Genomic DNA, 21,598 nt, shown 5'->3' on the forward strand with positions numbered 1-21,598 from the left:
GGGTTCCAGTCCGTTCCTACACTCTGAGCCGCCCCGAGGACCCATGGCAAGGAGAGCTGAGGGGACGAGGTCCTGGATTGCCTGTCAAGGAGATGTAGCCTATTGCAATCGCCTTCTTGCCTGAACAAAATAATGGGCTGTGTGAGTTAGTATTCACAATGAAAACGCCAGTGGATGGCTAGCATTCAGACTTTGTTGTCTTACTCGTGATCAAATAATCTGGGGTCGGTCATTTTGGACCAAATGATTGGCTGTGCCTCCTTCAGCGCCGTAAAAACACGGTATTAATGGCTAAATTCTGAGCTCACATCTGGGGCTTCTGGATAGTGCGCGTGGCATCTTGGATGGTATGTGGTCTGTTCGCAATACCTTTTTTGGACTGGTTGCACACAAGAAGGTCAAGAGGCACCTGCACATCAACTCAACGATGACGTATGCGTCACCTCCTAAGCCTCCCCACGACGTAATGTCGACCACAGACAGGTCATGTTGGTTGCTGCATCCTCACCACCCCCTTTACTAACTAGTGGAAACTTGACTCTTTCACACTCCAGTCGCCAAGTTTAAGTAACAACTCACAAGCTGGACATTTATTAGAGGCGGGTTTTTCACAAAGTCTTGGTTATGCTAGGTTGCCACGAAAATCATCCTCTCGTCACCATAGCTAGGACTTGCGCAACAAAGTCACACAAGATGTTTTCCAGCTAATCCGTATGACCCCACCAGCTTAATCAGGAATGCAGCCAACCAACATCCGACTTTTAAGTCTAGACACATGGCGATCATCATCACTTTCCATCTGTCGTTGTACTTCAATGGAGTAGTTTGCCCAACGTTTCGGGCACACGGCGTCATATTTGCGACGTTGTTTGTCCGCTCCCTTTGACTGTCCACTTTCAGCTATGTTTTAGTTCATAAGATTCCTTAATGCTAAGGGCATCATTCGTTCAGTTACGGGGGAACCCATTTATCATAAACTGGTAGGTGTCGGTGAGGAGCTGGGAATAGTCTGTCACAAGCCTCGAGGCAGTCGACAGCAGCTGCTCCTAGCAGCCTTCCGGAGTTAAGTCTGTCAAAATCTTGGCAAGGCACGTTAGGCCAGTTTCTGCTGGGTGTTCAAGCGTGCATTCGGAGATGATCCTGTTATGCGGATCTCTCAATGGCCACGAATTCATTGACTTGCATATTCCATGGAATTGGACCATAGCTTTCAAGAGCTGTCGTGCGGATTATACCTTATTTGAAAGATAACCACAACATGCGCTCTTCCACTTCGCCAAATCAAGAAAACATCTCCGCGGAAGTGCGATCTGATTAACCACTTTCCTGTATATTTGTGACTGCCTGGCTTTCTTCTTGGGAGAAAAATTGTGGGATGAATGCGGTTCATCCCATCTTCGAGAATCTTTCCCCACTAAACACAACTCTAGCCAGTGACTTATCGACAATGCGCGCCTTCAAAAATCTGGATGACTGCGAACAAAGTTTCATTCACACATGTGACGATCAATCGTAGATGGCAAAAATTGTGCATTCACCTTGCGCTGGATAAGACAAGCCGATGGGCGCCTCTGATCCTTGTATTATTTGACGCTGACTCTTGGAACCCAAACGCCTTGCTATGCCATAACCCTGTCCCGAACGCTGTTTGCTAACAAGTTGTTTGTGGTCGCGATGCTCCTCCCATGTGAATCTAGCCCTTTTTTCACCAAAACAAGCAAACGCCAAATCTTATCATAATCTCATTTTATCGGCCACCAGGGCCTGATGCTGCCTCCAGCGCAAATCACGATGCTGGCTTAGGAGCACCATCCGCGGCTGGTTCGACAGGCTTGAGTTTCGTTCTCCGGCGGGGTGGCGGTGCTTTGGGTGGTGTCTTCTTGTGCCCATTCAGATGCAGTGTCGCAGTTTGCCCAACAGGAGTGCCATGTCGATGTTTAGGCACCTCAGGCAAAGGCTTCTTAGGCCGCGTCGTACCTGTCCCCATGTTTGACTGTTCTCCCTTAGCTTCTGCCTCAGCCTCAGCCTTGCGACTTGGAGTGATGACGCCAGGTTTCTCCATGACTGCTGCCACGTCTACAACGCTAATGCTGCTGGCCGTCTCTGATCGGGATAGGCTGATGCCTAAAAACTTTCGAGCCACCTCTGCCTCGCCGGAACCCTCATGATCGCCTAGCCACTTGACTTTGGAGACACGGTCAACTAGTCTTACCGTCGTTTCGTCAGCGGGCGCGAAATGAGAATTCCCCAACCCGCCTAATATTCTCAAGACTTTAATGATCTCGTCCCGTTTGTAGTGTGGAGGGTGACAGAGCTGTGTATGTGCTAAAAGAGGATACAAAACCCGAAGATATGTATGCCGCAAAGATATCTTTTCGTCTGGAAGATCCATGAGGTTCCTGATGATAACATCGAGCAACACTTTCAAGTCGTTTGTGTAAAAATATTCATAAGTGGCTTTCGTAGTAAAGAGAAGATATAGCAGCTTAAGGATTAGGAGCTGCAGTGACGTTTCGGTTTCACGGTTTAATAGTAGAATAATGTTCTCTCCAAATGTTCGAAACAGCGATCCGTGAAGGCTAAGACACTTGATAACTCTGTTCGTGAGCGGTGCGGTAGGAGATGTCGGATCGGCAGCAACGTCGGTGGAAGCTAGCATGTATTGTTCGTTCAGAACCAACTGCTCGAGGTTAGATTGGCATATGGGTGGAGAGTGAAGGAAAAGTAGAACATACCAATACACGTATAATGGGATAATGATACGGATCGTGGGCATCGTTGGATAGCTCCTCGATAATCTGGAACAAATACGCAATGAAGCCATCATCGACTAGCAGTAAGTCTGCTGTGCGGAGCCGTTCAATGCGGGACATTTCGTACATTAGCTCTAGCAGCAAACGGTGTAGCCTCGGATCCCGGTCTTTGCGCCCGTTAATGAGTTCGAGTAGCCGGGGGAAGCAAGCTTCTTCGACCATACGAGAGAAGGTGGCCTCATCGGCTTGGCCGTCTAGCAGAAGGAAAAGAACGATAACGTGTAGCGATGCGGGGTCATCTTCTTGGAGGAGACTGTATACGATTTGCGTACGGATATATTCTTTGTTATCGCGGAACAGCTGGCTGGATAGAAGCTTCTCGCAGCAAACTGCGACATCGTCCTCAGAATCAAAGAACTTATCCCTGAATCTTGAGGAAAGATGCAGCCAAGCCCTCAGCGTCTCGTCAATTAAATCGTGCGACTGGTACTGGGTAGTGACAACGTCGTCCAGCTCTGTTATATAACCGAAGACTGATAGTTAGCTACTAAAGCTCATGGGCCATATTGAGACAGAAGGAGGAAAGACCCTAGAATGGGAACACCCAAGAAGAAAATCTGGGTAGGACACGATAACCATGCGTAGCGGATGCAGAGTCACTAACCTTCCCAGAACTGCTGCTGGGTCTCGAGAGACTCATAAACATCGAAATCCGCCATGATGCTAAAATCGCCAAGGGTTGACACCTAAAATGTTCTGCATTACGAGCTCGGCAGGTGTAGTGCTGTGTCTGCGGCGAAGTATTTCGCGGGATGAGGATGAGGCCGGCTGCAGTTTCGACTCTGGAAGGTTGATACACACATGGCATGGTCAGGCTTACAACTAGGTCCCACCCCTCCCCTCTCCACAGCATGAGGGCACCTGGTCAGCACCTTGAGGAGGCAAGGTAAGGTAAGGTAAGGTGGTAATGCCTTGGGCTCGGGGTAGAGGAGAGGGGGAGCAGTGAGGGGTCGTCGTTACGGTGGGGATTAGGAAAAAAAACAACACCCAGTCACTGGACTTGGCACCTCAGCCTTCCCCACTCCTCCTGCTGGAACACTTTCGCCCGACAATCGGTGGCACTTACGTCAAAGCAGAAGTAAAACCAGCTCCGAGTCCGGTTCGGTAGAGGATGCCCGAGCTGACAGTGCGATACCACTGAAGGCCCTCGGAAGCATTTTTTATATTAATTATCATGGCATACGCGAGGTCCGTATGTTGATGCCGTGGGCTCTATATGTTTCCTTCAAATAATACATGTTTCCCAGAATGCAAGTGACCGAACAAGAGGATACTTGTCATATCGTCACGCCCGCCGAATCTTCTAATCCACCCTTACTTATTCGCCTAAACGCCTTTAAAGGAAACCGTTTGAGGAAGTCATGCTGTCATACAGCGCCGATGCTGCCTACACCTTCGTTGCTACCATCACCTACATATCTTTTCCTTCAACAGGGCGCTTGCCGTCATCGTAAATTTTGACTCTGTCCGCATACTCCTGGATGTTGCTTACGACATAGTCAGATATCGTATTTCCCTTACCCGCTGCAATCCTTAAGATTAGCTCATTGAGATGCTGCCGTCCAAGGATATCCACATGATCTGCCGTTTTGGGCCCGCCTCTAGGATTGAATCGTTCGGGTTCGTGCTCCATCTCGACAACAGTAACCTTGGAGCCCGCCGGATTGTATCGCTTGTATTGCCATCCACGATTGCACATATACCCTGTGCTTATGAGGTTTACTGTTCCGTCACCCTCTCCCATCACAACTCCATGGTCCACCTCTCCTTGAGTAAAAGCCGTATCAATCGTAATATTTAGGTTTGTGAGGGATGGCATTTCTGGAGATCGATAATAATATCCTCTCTCAGTGGGTTTGCCGACGCCGTAGAAGCAGTAAATTTTTAAGCTCGGCGCAAGAGGTAGTCTCGTTTCCAATGGGTTGATCCATTTTCGAGGGTCTTTCTCATTGGCTTCAACCTCCGCTTCAGTATGGGCGATCCCATGCGAGTAACTTCTCTTGACGTGGTTTTGGTACCAACCCTCTGTTGTGTTAAAGAGATACTCCATGGCTGACTCAACTGTCAAATTGCGGTCTGGAGTGGTCCAGTTCATGCCGCTGCGGAAGTTGAGAAGTGATCCGAAAGAGAAATCTTGCCCGGGCTGGTCATCAGGTGCCCAAGTAAGATTACCCCATACAGCTTCGCCTCCGATAGGAAGCATAGAAGAGATCCCCGGCATAGCACGGAACAATTGCGCTCGTTCATCTTTGCTCAGAAACTTTTCGAGACCGTAGACGGCAAAAGCGTTCAGTTGCGCTGTATCACGCATCTCACCCGACAATACAGCTGTCAAGTCCTTAACCGCTCCAAGCATACACCCGCTCACATTGATCCACGCCTCAACGTGCTGCTCTACCCAGTCATCGCCGCCACGACCGCCACTCTCTGAGGCTACCCAGTGGAAGAAATAAAAGAGAACCTGTCCGCCCATACTGTGAGATACGAGCACTGCCTTCTTTCCCGAAAACTCGTGTGCCGTTTCGATGTAGGATTTGAGCCTCGTAAAGTACTGGTCGCGGGTTTCAAGGTTTGGATAGGCCAGCCGCCAGTCATATGCAGCAGTGAAAGAATTGGTCGGGTCGTAACCTATGGACGCCAGATTCTCAAAGATTTTGTTCCAGATCCAGTAGCCAGTAATGAAAAAGTCGGTAGCGTCAAAGCCTTGGGCTGCGCGCAGCTTAATATGGGGAGGGTCAAGGCCCGTGTCTTGGTCGAGCATGAGGTGTCTCTTCCAGTTCTCCTTATCCAAGACCAAAGCCCTCATCATGCTCCAACTACCCCATAGACGCTTGCGGAAGTACGGGCGGGATACGTTGGTGGTTCCCCACGACTCTAATCCCGTTGAGATGACACCAGGAACCATGATCATAGGATGATGGGCATGAAGGCCCTCGGCACGCGCCTGAAGCCCTACTGAAAAGGCGTCATAGCTGTCAACGAACTCACGCTCGCCTTGCTTTACAAGTATTCGGGTTAGCTCAGCCCAGCTAGATTCTGGATGCCCCTCAAAATTAGGAAAGAGATGTTACTAACTACGAGGTCGCGCATATCCTTCACTAAGCCAGCAGGCAAAACATCGAACAGACTGTCCATGCTGAGCTCACCGAGCTCAGGAAGGTCGATGAGGTCATTGCTTTTGGCGAAAAAGCCAGCAGCTATAATACCGAACAAGCTTCCTAGTAGAAAAATTGCCGTATTGCGACGCTTTCTCGTCTTGGGCTTGATATGTTGGACAGCCTGGACGTGCTTTTCGGGCTTCTCGGGACTTTCATCTCGGGACGTGGATGGCTCGCTCTCAGTCTGGGGATCGGTATGTAGGACTCGGCGCCGAAGAGTAGAAGCGGACATGGTTACGATCGCTACCGTCTGCGATCAGCCGGAGTGGTCTGACAAACCAAGGTTAGCTTTTGACAGTAAATCAGGTTGGTCAAGTGAGGGCCGCAGCGAGCATAGGAGGGAGGTCGTTTAGGTACCTTTGGTCAAGCGTAGCAAATACGCGGCCACGGTGCCTTTGGGGAGTGGCTCGGTATTTATCGGATGCGCTCCAATGTCCAAGCTTAGCCAAAGACAAGGGATAAAAATAATAAGGGCGCTTGCTGCCGTGCCATGCACACTGCTAGTGGGCTTGATGTAAGAAGGCACAGGATTTAAATGTGCGGAAAGCTTATTTGGAAAGCGCAGCTACGAGTGAAATAAGTGGTAGTAGTGCCAACGCCAAGACTCTCTGAAGGGGTACAGCTCGCAAGGCGTCCAATACTTGGGGACGTCGCAAAGCTAAGACTCTTAAGCAGCGTTAATCGGAGGGAAGGAAGGGATGGGTACTCTGGCAACACTATGGTGCGCGCAACCAGAGTGACGTCAATTTCACAAGTGGACGGGACGTTTTCATACGGAATAAAATGAATACGTAGGATGCGGGACTTTCAGGTCAGAGAAGTACCTTTCCAAAAGCTCTTCCAAGAGGCCCCACCAAAGAGACAACTCAACTGCCAGTGCTTAAAATTTAGGGATATAATACTAGTACTACTTACGTAGTAGTAAGTTGTATTGCATAAGCACATCCAGAACCGAAGGCTGAACCCTCCTGAAATGGTCAAGCACCGACCACTGTCCGAAGATTCTTGGTGTGATTTTTGTCTGGCTTTAAAGAGCACTCCCTTGTAATGAGAACATCAAGTATGATTACTGTCTCTATAGAAGCGAGATCACGCAATTTTACAAGTCTTCAAGACTACGATAACCATCATGTGATCCCAGTTTTTGAGTCTTGCAAATGCCCTCCCTATCAAGAGCCTTACAGGGGTGACTAACTGATAGTGAAGACACCAATCATTGCTAGTCACACAGAATTCTAATTCAGATACAACCGGATCAACCTACGCATCAATCAGACTGACGGCAGCGGTACGTTTCCTGTTTCGCCATCCGCCCGACAAAACCAAGCGAACGGTGTAATGAAGCACAGTCACTATGACGGGCAGCACAAGGTACACAGGCTTCTACCCGTTTGACATGTGATGGCAGCCCAAACCAACTGAGGGGATGTGGACGGAACAGTTGTGTGGACCTGCTACAAAACAGCCACAGCTAGCGCATTGGGCACGGCGCAGCATGAGGTGGCACAAGTACAAATTAACAGCATGTCCGGATAGTGCAAAGAACTACTATCCAGTATTTCGTACCCACTAACGCAATGGTCTGGATACTGGGCACAGCATTGCGATGGTGGGCCTCCGTGTTCGATTGGACCACGACGGGATTCCCTTGACCTGACAGGGCGCCACCAGACACAGCTTACTCGTCTTCATACAACAAAAACGTCTTTACCAAATCAACCACAGAAATCGACTCAAAAACACCGTCTCACTCTGGTTACGCCGCCGCACAGCTCAATCTGCAAACGTGCAACTCGCTGCCTGTATCAAGCCTCTGGATTCGTTCCCTTTTCCTCTACACTCTCGGCGGCGCCCTATCTTCATTCGTGTTTGCAGCGTTGTCTCGAGTCTCGTCGTCCGGCTTTCCCCTTTTCCCACCAAATCTCTCTCTCTCTCTCTCTCTCTCTCTCTCATTGCTGTTTCAGTCTCTGCTCCACTGCACTGTCTGTATTGTCATGAGTTGAGCATTTCACAAGTATCCGCCGGTCCAAGGCTTGAGCCTTGTGTGCTTTCTTTCATCATCCTTTTTCTCCACTCGCTCAAGACCGACCGCTTTGTCCTTAGGTAACTCCATCAACATCATGGACTCACCCAAGGTCGCCGGCCTCCCGGATAATTTGCATTATATCCAATATGAGCACGGACTTGAAGCAAAATATCTCCCTGCTATACGTTCTCTTATTGCCAAGGACCTGAGCGAGCCATATAGCATTTACGTGTACCGGTACTTCCTCTATCAATGGGGGCATTTATGCTTCATGGTGCGTATGCACCTCTGCTCAGCGAGGCACGGTACTAACTCTTATCCAGGCCCTGAACCCCACCGACTCGTCTCTCATTGGCGTCATCATTTGCAAGCTAGAACTTCATTCTTCTCACTCTCCGCCGACAAGGCGTGGTTACATCGCAATGCTCGCTGTTGCCTCCCCATTTCGTGGAAAAGGTATTGCGACTGCCCTTGTGAAACGTGCCATCGACGCTATGGCTCGGCGGAACGCTGATGAGGTAGTCTTGGAGACAGAGGAAACCAATACTCAGGCCATGCGTTTGTACGAACGCCTGGGCTTTTTGCGCTCTAAGAAGCTACACAGGTATTATCTCAACGGTAACAGTGCCTATAGATTGGTTCTCCTTCTCAAATCCATCGATCCAGATGCTGTCATTGAAGATTACGATGGTCTATGATCCGAGGAGAAGAGTTACGATGGATTGCGGTGCGAATTGAAGTGATTTTTCCGAAGACATTTTGTGGTCTCGTCATAAGCCTACACTCCAGTCAACGGCTTGCATACCTCACGTCATCATCAAGGGCTAGAATGAGGATTCTCTTTTCTCAGATGGAGTACCTGTTCCAAGTCGTACATGCGTAGCGGGGAACAACGTCATGGACGCACATGGCTTTAAATTTCGGATTTGAGTATAACAGAGAGTAGTGGAGGTCGTGTGTGCAATTATGAAAGCGAAGGCACACTTGCTTTTGGAATGTCGGCAACTATTACTTGTAGCATAGCGATGGCCTGGCCGTGTTCAATATTTCTCCATGTCTTAAGCTAGGCGTACAGTACGATATACATATTGCCGAGAGCAACAACTTTCGAGGCGAGTCAGGTTGGGTTGAAGAAGGAAAATAGCGAACATATAATAGATCGCACAACTAAGCCAAATAGGCAGATATCCTACTGAGAAAGTGGCGTAGAGTGATAGCCAGCAGATTCCTTTTCCCCCCCCGAGACTCGAGGTGGTTGCTCGAGGTTGCAACATCATCTGGAGATTTCCCTTGATGGCGTCACTGTCTTTCCTGACTTTCTCCTGGTATTCCTCCTTAGGATTTTTTGTCTTTTGAGCAGGAATATCCCAAGTTCTCGTGAAAGGTTTGTAATCCTGTTAGCGACTCATCTTGGGCGCCCAAAAACCTGCTTCACATGCTACCATTCTTGACCCCGAGATGCTGGTGTTTTGGAAGTAACGTCCAGAGAACTGTAGATCGATGCTTTAATGTCCCAAGTATTTCCATAAGCAATACCAATATATGTGAAGGCATCTGAGGCATGTTAGTATGAACGCATATAATTCATTGACTGACAGCGACACACCTGGTTTGTAGTAGATGGGGCGCCCCATTGCCTCAACTACTTTCAGCTCTCGAAGACGACGCAATACTCTTGAGACGTCTGCTATGTCACTGAAGTCGGCCGTGTAGATTGCAATAACACGATCCTTGCGGCCTGTCGCATCTTGTCGCGGAGCAACTTTTGCTGCGATGCCAAGCTCATTGTTGGCCGTAGCTCTTGCGATGGTCCCCCAAACCTCGTTGACGTCACAAGGCTGACAAAACAACATCCACTATACGTAAAATCATGTCAAAAAAATTGCAAAAAATCAGGATGATAGGCACGTAATACTTGCCTTGCCAGCCCTGACTCTGCAGGCGTGTGCAAGAGCCAAGACATCCTGAACTGCCCTTCTCTTCTCTAGGTCAATTTCCCTAGACCGCAATGCCATGGACTTAGATGTCTTCTGAATTCCATTCATGAATTTACTCAATATCTCTAGCCTCTCCGTGCCTCCGTCAATCAAGGTGGTGAGCTGAGAGCCTTCCTCTTCAGGAGCTTCGTCTTCGTTGCCCCTGCTAAGCTGGTTCTGAGCAAAAAGCTTTCCCTTCCGTCGAATATATGGGTTACAAATGAAGATCCAGGGAAGCTCATTACTGCCTTCTGTCGTCTCAGGAGGCAACCGAGCGAGAAAATCCTCGACCGTCTCGGTCAACTGCCACGCGAAGGGAATGCCTGCGTACGGGTTGTGCAACGTTCGGCTGTCATATGGCTCACTTTTAACTATTCGGTCAAGCTGGGCCGCTTGCATCTCCTTCATCCATTGGGCGACGTTGAATGAGGTCACCCGAGACTCTAGTCCAGCAATCATTTCTTCATCCCCTGGATTTTGATTAGCTTAACTAGAGATGGGCGTTGGTAAAGTCTGATACGAACCATAAAAGTCTGACTCGTCAGAGTCCATCGTACAAGAGTTTGTCTTCTGAGGGATGCTAAAAATGCTAGCTGAATGATAAGGTCGCTTAAAAGGAGTAGACACGTAATTAACTCGGTCAGAACAAATGAGGCAGCCGTCCTCTTACAGCAAATATTAGCGAAGTGGGAAACTAAAGAGGAAAATGAGGACGAAAGGCCATCGTTTGTTACGAAGTAGGAGTCTGGCAGCCTTTCAATGTCTGAACTGTGGTCAAATGACGGGAGGTCAAAGACGCCACAAAAAGAATAAAAGGAAACCAGGTGGACTCAGCAAGTTAGAGGATAGGCTGTGAAGGATCCTAATCATGAGAAATGGAGGCTGCTAAGGGACACCCCAAAGACTGCAAGAGCCGACCCGATTTCGTGGCGCCAATTCCGGCAAGCGATCTTTGGGCGATCTGTGGGCGATCTGTGGAATCCTCCCGAGTACCCCGAAAAGTAGCCCCCGGTTCCTGGCGGAGCCTCCCTAGAAATCCCATTCCATATTTTTGGCAAGCGCACATCAAGTGTCAACCTGCCTTTTATTTCCGTTTTAGCCCCTTGTGCAACCCAACTAGAATTAACCACAAATCAGAACGATCCTTCACATCCTCAGAAACAAGCTCGAGTTATCGACCTAAACGTTCTCTCTGCCTTCCCTGCCAACTCATCAACAAGAAAAGAAAGGGAAAAGGCGGTTTAAGTCATGGCCGTGACATCGGTAGAGTCTCTTATTTTGGATCTGCCTCCAAGTTGCATAGAATTTTGTGTTTCACATCCGAAATACTTTGTAGTTGGCACTTATAACTTGGTCAAAGAAGAGCAAACGGCAACAGCACCGGACGAGACAAGTTCGTCAACAGGCAAAAGGCCGCAAAATCGCAATGGTAGCCTTCTTGTCTTCCGAGTAGACAACATGACGCTGTGAGTTTTCAAGGCCCATATCTACAGCTTTGCCTAATCCGGCACAGACTCCATGTCCAAACGATATTTCATCCTTCGGCGATTCTAGACCTTCATTTCTGCCCCCTGCCAGGCAGACATGACATCCTGGCTGTGGTGTCCAGTACGGGGACGCTGTCCATCTTTCGGTTGGACCCAGACGTGGATATGTTAGAGCCGCTAAAACATCTAGCAACCAGCAGAATCGCCAACGTTCCCGAAGGTGTCCTTTTCCTTTCCGGTGTCTGGAGCTTCCATGACCCGGCTTTGATTGCCCTCACAACATCAACAGGCGAAGTGCGTTTCGTGAAGCTTGATGATGCTTGGAAGATGATTGATGACGATGCTGAAGCTGCCATCGCGCATTCTCTGGAGGCTTGGACAGTCGCCTTCTCCCCGTGCGAGGGAAATGGGGCTCAAGTAACCAGCTCGAGCGACGGTACGCAGCTTACCCCCTTCGTCATCTACTCAGGTGGGGATGACTCTGCACTGCGGTATGTATCGTATGCAGACAACAGCAAAGTCGAGACAGATGGCTCGGGTCCATCCATGTGCATACAGTTTCCTCCTCTTAAGATTGATGGCCATGGTGCTGGGGTGACAGCCATTCTCACGGTCCCGGTTCGACTCGCAGACGGCTCATGGATCCTTGTGACCGGTAGCTACGACGACAATATACGAGTTTTCGCTGTCCAGCCTCCACATGAGGTTTACGGACTTCGCAAATTCAAGCGGCTAGCAGAGGAGAACTTAGGAGGCGGGGTTTGGAGACTCAAGCTGATCGACATCCGCCAGAAAGACAACCACTGCCACCTGAGAGTTCTAGCCTCGTGTATGCATGCTGGCGCAAGAGTCATCGAGCTTAAGGGACCACTGGGTGAGGGGGAATGGGAGATTACGGTTCTAGCACGGTTTGAAGAACATAAGAGCATGAACTATGGCAGCGACTATGCACCGAATATTGGTGACGGTCGCCTTATTGTTGTATCTACAAGTTTCTACGACAAGCTACTCTGTCTATGGGAAACCACACTACCTTGAGCAATTCCAGTCTAGAGGCAGAGAAGTTGCTCTGGCATTTGGATGGGCTACCCATGTCAAGAGTCTCAACTTCAGCGACGCCCGAATTACTAGCTAGTAGTCCTGGGTCGCAGAAGGCTGAAACACTATTCCACGCATCTGCAAATGCGGCTTTGGTAGACGATGGTGTCGTACTAACAAGCGAACCTTTAAGGGAAAAAAGAAAGAAAAAAAAGAAGAAGTGTCTAGTTAGCAGCGCGACAAACTACTTAGCTGAATTGCACTATCCTGGAGGGCATCAGCACTTCATCGAACTGTCAAGCCCCGCAGTTTGGGAAGCTACCAAACAGTCTCAGAGGTTCCACTCCATGTTTTCTCAGTCAGGCGGGCGGTAAGGTCTCCCGTACCTGTACCTATCGAATCAGGCACCCAACGATGCCTGCACTTGGTACCCATGGTACCTAACGCAATCTAGATTTGGCACTGTCCCGCCCAGGTACACGGTTCGCAGTGGTGCCCCGGCCCGACAACGCGACTAGTTATTCCCATTATTTGCTTTCTTCCCATCTGCCTTTCGATGATGCAGATGCTTGCTACAGGTGCCGTTGCTACCTCCCATTCTGTCCCTGTCACTTCTTCGACCAACCTGCAACGCTGCCTCTATCATTTTCTACGCTTGCTCAGACCGAACTTATCATTGTTACACTTCTCTCGCACTCACGTATTTGACCAGAGCCCCTCTCCTCAAAATATCAATAGCAAACGGTCAAGCAGAGGCAAAGTGCGTCTGTTCACAGGAACACACCTCTGCTAGAACTCCCAAGGTACCTTTAATAAGGTAAGGCATAGTCACTCGCCCCGTAAATTTCCTGTGTCTGCAACTGCGAATGCGTCTCATCTGTGTCGTCTAGCTCTTCTACATCACTTCTGGCTTTTGCTAACTTTTGGACTTGGCATTTTGGGCAGCATTCTCACAGACACCTCTCTTCTTACGGCTCCCCCCAGCCCCTTAGCCCCCATCTTATGATACCGACCTCGACGGCGTTCGACGTATGAACCACTCTTGAGTTTACTGCTGGCGAAGCAGCTTCCAAGGGTGGCCTCCCTGGTGTACTGCGATCGACCTCATCTATCATGGACGGACAGGCCGCCAATGGCGCAGCCAATATGGCCCAAAACGCTACCCCAATCAATGGCGGGAACTCCGACGTAATTTCCCAAATTCATCAAGCGCTCGAGGCGGTACACAATCCCTACTCGTCAAACGATGCGCGTCGAGACGCTCAGTCCTTTCTTGAAAACATTAAGGGCGTAGACGAAGCTCCATTTCACGGCTTTACCCTTGCCTCCGATAAATCCCAATCACCAGTCGTACGGCACTACGCCTTATCTCTCCTAGAGTATGCGATCAAGCAGAGATGGGCAGAATACAACGAAGAGCAGTCGACGACCCTTCGTGGATGGGTGCTGGAGCTCTGTCGAAATCTCTCCAAAGACGATCCGCTATATATCAGAAACAAAACGGCCCAGTTGTGGGTTGAGATCGCAAAAAGATGTTGGGGCTCTGAGTGGATGGACATGGACGAGCTTTTGCTCCGCCTCTGGCAAATACCTGATTCTGCCGTTCACAAGGAGCTCGTTCTCTTCGTTCTTGAGACATTATCTGACGAAGTTTTCAACGGTGACGATGCTGTGGTCGCGATGCGCGAGGGCGTGCTCAGCAGAAGTTGCGTCGAAATTTTCACGCCTGCTGCCGTTCTGAGAGAGGCATTCCCCAACAGAACTGCTGGTCCCGAAGTGCGCTATGGAGATGAAGGCTGGCTGAGCCGGGTTGCCGAATTCCTAAATCAATGTCTCCAAGGCGACGCTCAAAACGATGATCAGATTCGGTCCTGTGCTGTAAAGTCTCTGTCCGTTTTTCACTCTCTTATGCCATGGGCAATTCCCAAAGCTGTTGCCATCGCCAACTGCGTCCCGGTCATGTGCAGAGCGCTTGCAACGCCTGAAGTTTCTATTCAGAAGGTTTTTCAATTCCCTATCAGCCAAAGAAATACACTTAACCAGAAGCTGACTCATTCTAGGCATCCTTGGAGGCTTTGCATGCACTCTACTCCCGTTCAAATTTCACAGAGCAAGAGTTTAAGGACCTCGTTGCACCAATGTATGACTCTAGCTCGGTTGACCTACTAAAGAGACTCTTTGAATGGTCTGCCGTTGACGTAGAAGACATTGATGAAGACAAGTACCAGTTTGGAAAGAAATTCTCTGAAGTAAGTGGGCGACCAAGGTCTGAATCAAGTACATGTGCTAAGGTGTGCAGATGTTGTCTCTCCTTGGCAACTATCTAGATCGAAGGTTCTCTGCCATTCCAACAAGCTCAGATGTGCATGGGTTTCTCAATCTGCTGCTTCTCACTGTACAAAGCCAAAGTCTCATCATTGCAATCCCAGTCTTGGCTACATGGACGCGCCTTCTTAACAATAGGTTGATTGGGCAGAGTCCAGCCAACGCTCATCTGGTTGGGCCACTCCTCGAAGTCTGCGGTTCTCGCCTTATTCGCTATGAGAATTTACCGGAGGACACTCAGGATCCAACCTTCCTATTCCTGATGGAGGATACTGACACTGTCCCTGAGCGACATGCTTTCCTTGGGAATTACAGGAGATTCAGCACGCAGATCATTGAAACAATTGTGCAGCTAAAATTGTCTGATGCTGTTTATCATATTCTCGGCCAGGCGGAGCAAGTCCTGCAACATTTATATGACGGCCACCCGCCAATGGACAGTAAGTCTACGTGTTTCTTGCTCAATCTTCACTGCAGGAAGGCTGATTTCCATAGTCATGAAATACGTCAAACACTCGATGCCTGTTTTACGTGTCGACGCACAATTTACCGTCATTGAAGCTGCGCTCAAAGGTTATTTGAAGTGGAGAGCAAGCACGACACAGCAGAGCCTGCCAGACTATGTGGGTAATCATCCCCAAGCGAAGCCCAGCATCACTCACAGCCACTAGGAACAGCAGCGCGCTGCCATTGAGAGAGACCTCGAATCGTGGTGCAACAAGCTCCTGGAAATGAAGTTTGAGGACCCCTTGATTCGAAAGAGAGTTCTGCAGCTGCTGGTCGCTTTTTCCACCACTGCTCTGGATAAGAATCCAGGCTTCATGCTCAAAGTGCTTGAACACATCCTCCTGACCTGGCCTGCACCCCAACCAGAGCATCGCGCCTTCAACGAGTCGATTAAGGATTTCCAATCCGAGAGCATGGTCGAGTTGCAAAGGCTTGCATCAAAGGTACCAGATCATTTGCTTGCCGTGTACGACCAAATAGAAGCAAAGGTCAACGACATGATCTCATCTGGCAGCTTGGACGAAAAGCGCCAAATTGCATATCAGAGTTTCCTCTTCATCATCATCCACCGTGCTACCAACATTGACCCAGCCAAGCAACTCAAGCGGCTTCAGGACTTTATTAAGCCTGTTACAGCTTTGTGGCAGAACCAAGAAATGAAGAGCGCGTTGGCGTCATACTCTGGTTTCTGCGAACTAATGGCCTTGGACAAGGCCAAGCGATACCTGATAAGCCACCGGGTGAGCGAAGTGAAGGACTGGGGCTCTTGCGAATTGGATGCGGAAGGCCTGGCTCTTCAGAACGAGCTGGAAGAGAGACAAAAGGTAAATCTTAGCGGCCTCCATGAACTTTCGAGTGCTTATTTGCCTGGTTACAGTTGCTACCACTTCGTCCCACCAAGTCGTTCTTATCTTTCTCTGTAGAAAAGCTTGAGAAATCATCGACACCCTTCCAAATCTCATATCGCCTCTGGAACGATACATTCCCTATAATTCTTCCGGACCTGTTGCAGTTCCTCAGGTGAGCATCCTAGCTGTCAAAATCCACAGATTTCGGTGACTAACTGTGCAGCCATGCTCATGCCTCGCATAATCCAGATAATTGGACTGAGCTGTCTTCAGAAATGCGCTCGGTTGTTGGCAGCGTCCTGAGCGACCGCTTTTGGCAGGCAGGTATCTCCGAGGGCAGCAAAGACGAGTTCTACGCACGGGTCATGGACAAAAAAAACACGCTCGAAGGCCTTGCATCTACAATCCGTGGAACAGTTAGGTTCGTCCGAGAAACTTGCTATGCCATCATTTACTGCATGAGTCGATTGGAGATGCAGTTTTACGGCTTCAATGAATTGCCCGGACCTCTTGCGCAAGCTCTTTTCCAGAACTCTTTCTATTTATCGGCTCATCAGCAGATCAACCTACTTAATTTAGTGCGATATCTTGTGGATGACTGCCCGCTCGAGCAGCGGGAACACTTCCTTCCTCCGCTGCTGGCTGCCTGTTTTCAGCAGATGGACGCCAAGATCAACTCGGAATGGGAGAAGCTGGAGCGTCAGCAAGCTATCCAGGCTGCCGCTGATGCGCTGACCGAGGAGATGAAGTCAGAAAGTATTTTGCGGCAAGTGACATACACTGCTGTGATCATGGTAGCAGATTTTCTTGACCCAACTAAGAGAAGTGAGTCTCCTTTCATCTCCTCTTCTTGATCTGCTTGCTGTTTCTTTGGTTGTGCGTCCCGGTTCTCTCGCAGTTTCCCTTCTTCTTTGCTTCCGAGTCACCTGGCAACTTCCAGCGACTTCCACCTATTACCGGGTCCCTTGTTTATCCTGTGGTTCAATACCTCTGGCCTGCAGAAGTCTTCTAATGGCCACCGCCCTTTACCTCCCCGCTATCCTGACCATGATACGAGAGTGGAGGCATGATACTAATGTAACCTCAAGATCCTCCGCCTTTGAGGCCGCAAAATGGTCATGAGCAGCCTCGTAAATTCCCGTCACTCAGAAAATTTTGCTTGATGCAGTCTATCATTGTGGAGCCGCTGCTCCTTTTCTGTACCCACGCAATCCGAATGAGAGACACGCGGTGCTGCAGCATAATTTTGCGAGTGTTCCGATCCATTATTCCGGAGTTTCACTTGACGGAACCTCTCTCACCAAAATCTGTACCAACACAAGATGGCAACGATTCGGTCATTACCGGCAGGGACCCATACCTTGATACAGCCCCAATATCTTCTGATGCGGCTTCGGCGATCAGGGAGTACATTGCCTCGGACGTCCTCCGTGCTTGCATCACGTCTTTTCATGAGCCCTACTTTGTAGACCTCCAGAAAGACCTAGCCTCCCTGATTGCCTCTATTGTGGTGTATTATAGCCCATTAACGAATACACCGAGAGATGTGCTTCTGTCGCTGCCCAACGTCAGAGCAGCCGACCTCGACAAGTTGAATGACTTCGTCTCTAAACCATCTTCTCATACACGCCAGCAGCGTGCGCTCGTCCTCGATCTTCTAAAAGATCTCAAAGGAGTAAGCGTTGCTGAGATGGGCAAGCTACCCAAAAACAGCAGTTTCGGGCGAATCAAGAGGTCAGCTCGTAGCAAAATGGCACAGGAGTTTATGACACCAGCGAATGACGCAACAACACGTAGCGGGGCTGTTCCTGGAGCTCGTCGAGGCACGCCTGACGGCTTGGAGGGAGTAGCCAATCTATTTGATACTTAGGGAACATTTTGCGACGTCCTTCTTGGACGCTAAAGATAGACTAGCTTCCGCATGTGACGCGGGTGTACGTGTTTGCAAACTCATGCTTAGGCCCCTAAGCTTTGTGCTTGGAAAACGCAGCGCCTTTGCATGACTGCTACTACTCGATAGAAAGATTAGTAGATAGTACAGACGTTATCGATAGACATGCCAGGGGCTGAACGGAAGAGGGCTGCGATCTAAGTACTGGTTCGGGAGGAGGCAACGAGAGAGAGAAAAAAAAAAAAGATACCAACACTTTGCAGTTCGAACTGAATGGCGCTACCGGCCACATGGACTGTACCCATGACTTCATTCAAGACAAACGATATATACTTGAGATATGTGCAGCCAGTGCAACACTCAACCTTCTGGCATTGAAACGACATACAATGAGGAGGCTCCATATCCCACGTGCAGTGAGGTACCACCCTTAACTATGGCGTATGCCCCATATCGACACGACCAACCAGCATGCGGAACAGAAACCAGGGTAGTTCAGTGCGAACACAAATACGCCTGTGTCTGGCCTATTGCGCAGTAAGAGACATGCAGTCTATACATACATTGCAGGTAAGACAGGCATGCAAATGCGGAACCGCAAGCATTGCCAGACTGAGATAGCTACATCAGGGCCAACACACAAGCCAGCATGATGGGGATGATATGACTGGTCAGTTGGAAAGACTGGAGCCCCTCTATGCTTACTTGGGCGATCCGCGCATTCGGGTAATTACCAAATGCCAGGGCAGAAGGCAGGGGAGAAACCAAGTAGATAGGAACAGGCACACAGGGAAACGAGAAGACACAGGCATAGACCCCCTCACTAGGGAGAAGAAATGTCAGCCTCGGCGATCATATCACATCACATCACACGTACAGGCGACCATCTACCCCTGTGCTGAATTGCCAGATCTGCATGGCTTACATGATTCATCGGCGGTTGCAAGGGTTTTGATGTAAGTCGAAAAGGGGGCAGGGCGTTTTATTGGTAGATTCGCCTTTCCTTGTCCCCAATCGACAATCGTTTTCAACTAGGTGAGAGTTATTAAGAAGGTTCATTCTATTCTTTTGGTTTCTTCAACCCCGCCAGAAACCGCAAGTGTGGCTTTGCCATCCGCCCACCTAAATCAGTCCATCGTCACCAAAGGATAGACCCCAAATACGCCGGCGATATATTCGAAGTGATTGCGTGCGGTCTATTCCGATGATCCTGTCTAGAGAAGTATATCATTTTCGCAGAGAGTCAAAGCAGTGTTGGCAGAGCATGAAGCAGCGACGTAGAGATTTACTACACATGCTATTTATCAACAGACTACTTGGTATGTATGCTTTGTCATCAAAGTCCAATCCTGACTATGGGGAGGCCAAACGCTTAACTTCCAATGCTAGTATGCTTGCAATCGTTACCTTCGGGCAATGATCAGAGATGGTGAGGCTGGTATAACACACACACGCGCGCCACAAAAAAAAAAAAAAATACATGGCAATTTGAGGGGATGTCCAAGGTGGACACGGCTTAGTAGATGCTGTGTGATTGTGACTTGAGATGAGGCATGCATGCAGCAGCAGCAGTAGCAGCAGCAGCAGCATCAACCCCGAAAAGAAAAGAGCAGCGAACATTATCACAGCGACTTGCAGTCCCAAGAGAATTCGAAAGGGCACATAGGTCACCTGCTATACATCGATTGAAACTGGATCACTAACTATGGCTAAGGTACGCTGGCCGTCTGTGGAACCAAAGAATGACCGTACAGTAAGTTGGCTTCACCCCGCTTATCATACAAGTAGGGAAGTTGTCCCAAGCAGAAGGGACGAGTACGGCAGCTCACTGTCAGGCTACAGTCGTGGGAAGAAACATTGGGGAAGAAATGACTTGGACTTTGCCGTTGACAAGGATGGACGAGCACGAGACACCTGATTTGAGACGAGCCGAGGCATGCTGAAAACGTGCTCCGTGCAGAAGCAAACACCAAGACGGGCTTTTATGCCCGTCCCAAGAGGCTGTTGAAGGGTATTCTGATTAGTGTGATTGCCTTACTTCGGAATGCTTGAGCCATAAAATTTACCATGATGTGGGGTGGGCTTTCAATTCACAAGGAGCCCAGCTACACAAGAGAGCGACGTGGTGCCTGATGCTTTTTGTAGAGATGTCGCGCCAACTCGCGAGTATGATGTTTAAATGCTTGGCCTCTCTTCGGAATGAGTAAGAGACCCAAGTATTCACTTTCTGTATGGCAATGTGCGAAAGTACCAGGAGATAATGGATTGGCTTCTGGACCAATCTGCACCAGGTTAAACCTGATAATATCCTGTAGATACACTAAGCGTAGCGAGGGAAGGAAGGAGAGATCACTCAAACGTAACTTATGATTTTCTGCCAGTCAATCTTTAATGCCCTATCTCTTGTTGTTCAGGCAACAGACGAAGACAAAGCTCTCCAGGCTGACATTGTCCAAGAAAACTATCGCGCATTGTGCCCTTTTTTTTATTAGGGGGCGGGGGCGGAGGCGGGACAGTTAGTATCCTTATGTCTTTTCCATTGAGTTCTCTTGGAACTTTCTATCACTCAGTGCACTTCTGTAACTGCTTAGTCCATTCCTTTAGATCTGGCCTTCATAGCATTGGTCACCGCTCAGAGCTCTGCCACCAAGGATTTCGACTGGGAGAAAAGCACCATTGCCAAATACTTCCCTTGTTTTGTTTCAGCAACGAAAGTTCTCCAGCATACACAATGACATGCCGACGCCCGGAAGCGGTGACAGCGGCTTTTTGATCCCGATGACCCGGGTAGAACAAACACGCCAGGACAAATGGTGGTCTGGTCGGAGCCTCAGCAATCGGCCATCTTTAATACCAAACCAAGAGGCCTTGTTCTTCTGCCCGGCTCAGTTTTGACGCACTGGGCACCAGAAAAAGGGTCATCTCAGTAAACCAAGTGAAACAGCTGCCATCGTTTTTTTGAAGATCGGGTTAGCGAAGTTGAATCATGACTCTCCTAGCAGCGATGTGCTCGGATGACCAACCAAGTCACAGTCATACATCACTGTCGTTGTTGACGAACAAGGAAAGGGATCAAGAAAGTCCAGCCCAACTTCGGCAAGAACATTTCAGTATAGGACTTTTTCATTGAAGCTATTCCTGCTCAGATTTCATGGCCCGTCATTTTACTTTGCGCGGATGTCAAATTCCTTGCGCTTATTTAAAAAATAAAATGAAAAAAGTCTACCCTCTGGAAAATGCGGCGAACGTCAGACCGGTCTTTCCGCGATTTGTATTCCAAGTATTTGTAGCGTAAGCCAAGGTTAAGCAAGAGGCGTGGTTCTTTGCTGGGAAATTTCGCACCGTCTGACCTGCTTCGCAGTGAATACTAGTAAAGTGTGCCAACTGCTAGTTTGAGCAAGCTAGACTGAAGTGTCTTCTTCTGTCATGTATATCAACCATTGCTTTTTGGTCTCTTGAGACAGTAAGCAGCATAGAGCCCAGGCAGGTCAAGTTGATCCAAGATCTGCTATGCCTCGTTTTGTTTAGT

General features: G+C 49.1%; 6 protein-coding genes across 6 annotated transcripts; 3 read left to right on the top strand and 3 right to left on the bottom strand.

The window, feature by feature from the left end:
- Positions 1-1,786: 1,786 nt before the first annotated feature.
- Positions 1,787-3,472, bottom strand: CTRU02_206064 (uncharacterized protein; the record flags this gene model as incomplete). Its single annotated transcript, XM_036728763.2, has 3 exons — positions 1,787-2,680; positions 2,736-3,268; positions 3,418-3,472. 3 exons carry the CDS (start codon positions 3,470-3,472, stop codon positions 1,787-1,789), a joined length of 1,482 nt encoding a protein of 493 aa, XP_036579652.2.
- Positions 3,473-4,224: 752 nt separating this feature from the next.
- On the bottom strand, positions 4,225-6,203 carry CTRU02_206065 (phospholipid:diacylglycerol acyltransferase; the record flags this gene model as incomplete). The annotated part of the gene is made up of 2 exons (XM_070204660.1): positions 4,225-5,811; positions 5,889-6,203. The coding sequence occupies 2 exons, from the start codon at positions 6,201-6,203 to the stop codon at positions 4,225-4,227; spliced, it is 1,902 nt and encodes a 633-aa protein (XP_070061764.1).
- Positions 6,204-8,091: 1,888 nt separating this feature from the next.
- Positions 8,092-8,695, top strand: CTRU02_206066 (n-terminal acetyltransferase c complex catalytic subunit mak3; the record flags this gene model as incomplete). Its single annotated transcript, XM_036728762.1, has 2 exons — positions 8,092-8,271; positions 8,321-8,695. The coding sequence occupies 2 exons, from the start codon at positions 8,092-8,094 to the stop codon at positions 8,693-8,695; spliced, it is 555 nt and encodes a 184-aa protein (XP_036579651.1).
- A 740-nt stretch (positions 8,696-9,435) lies between these two features.
- Positions 9,436-10,525, bottom strand: CTRU02_206067 (DNA polymerase ii large subunit-like protein; the record flags this gene model as incomplete). The annotated part of the gene is made up of 4 exons (XM_036728761.1): positions 9,436-9,551; positions 9,604-9,853; positions 9,917-10,443; positions 10,498-10,525. The coding sequence occupies 4 exons, from the start codon at positions 10,523-10,525 to the stop codon at positions 9,436-9,438; spliced, it is 921 nt and encodes a 306-aa protein (XP_036579650.1).
- A 696-nt stretch (positions 10,526-11,221) lies between these two features.
- On the top strand, positions 11,222-12,498 carry CTRU02_206068 (WD-40 repeat-containing protein; the record flags this gene model as incomplete). Its single annotated transcript, XM_036728760.1, has 2 exons — positions 11,222-11,439; positions 11,487-12,498. The coding sequence occupies 2 exons, from the start codon at positions 11,222-11,224 to the stop codon at positions 12,496-12,498; spliced, it is 1,230 nt and encodes a 409-aa protein (XP_036579649.1).
- Positions 12,499-13,611: 1,113 nt separating this feature from the next.
- On the top strand, positions 13,612-18,048 carry CTRU02_206069 (nuclear import and export protein; the record flags this gene model as incomplete). The annotated part of the gene is made up of 8 exons (XM_036728759.1): positions 13,612-14,499; positions 14,559-14,747; positions 14,798-15,263; positions 15,319-15,446; positions 15,495-16,154; positions 16,208-16,350; positions 16,402-17,003; positions 17,267-18,048. The coding sequence occupies 8 exons, from the start codon at positions 13,612-13,614 to the stop codon at positions 18,046-18,048; spliced, it is 3,858 nt and encodes a 1,285-aa protein (XP_036579648.1).
- Positions 18,049-21,598: the final 3,550 nt, after the last annotated feature.

This window comes from Colletotrichum truncatum (assembly GCF_014235925.2).
Source record: "Colletotrichum truncatum strain CMES1059 chromosome Unknown Contig_0003, whole genome shotgun sequence".
Taxonomy (NCBI): Eukaryota; Fungi; Ascomycota; class Sordariomycetes; order Glomerellales; family Glomerellaceae; genus Colletotrichum; species Colletotrichum truncatum.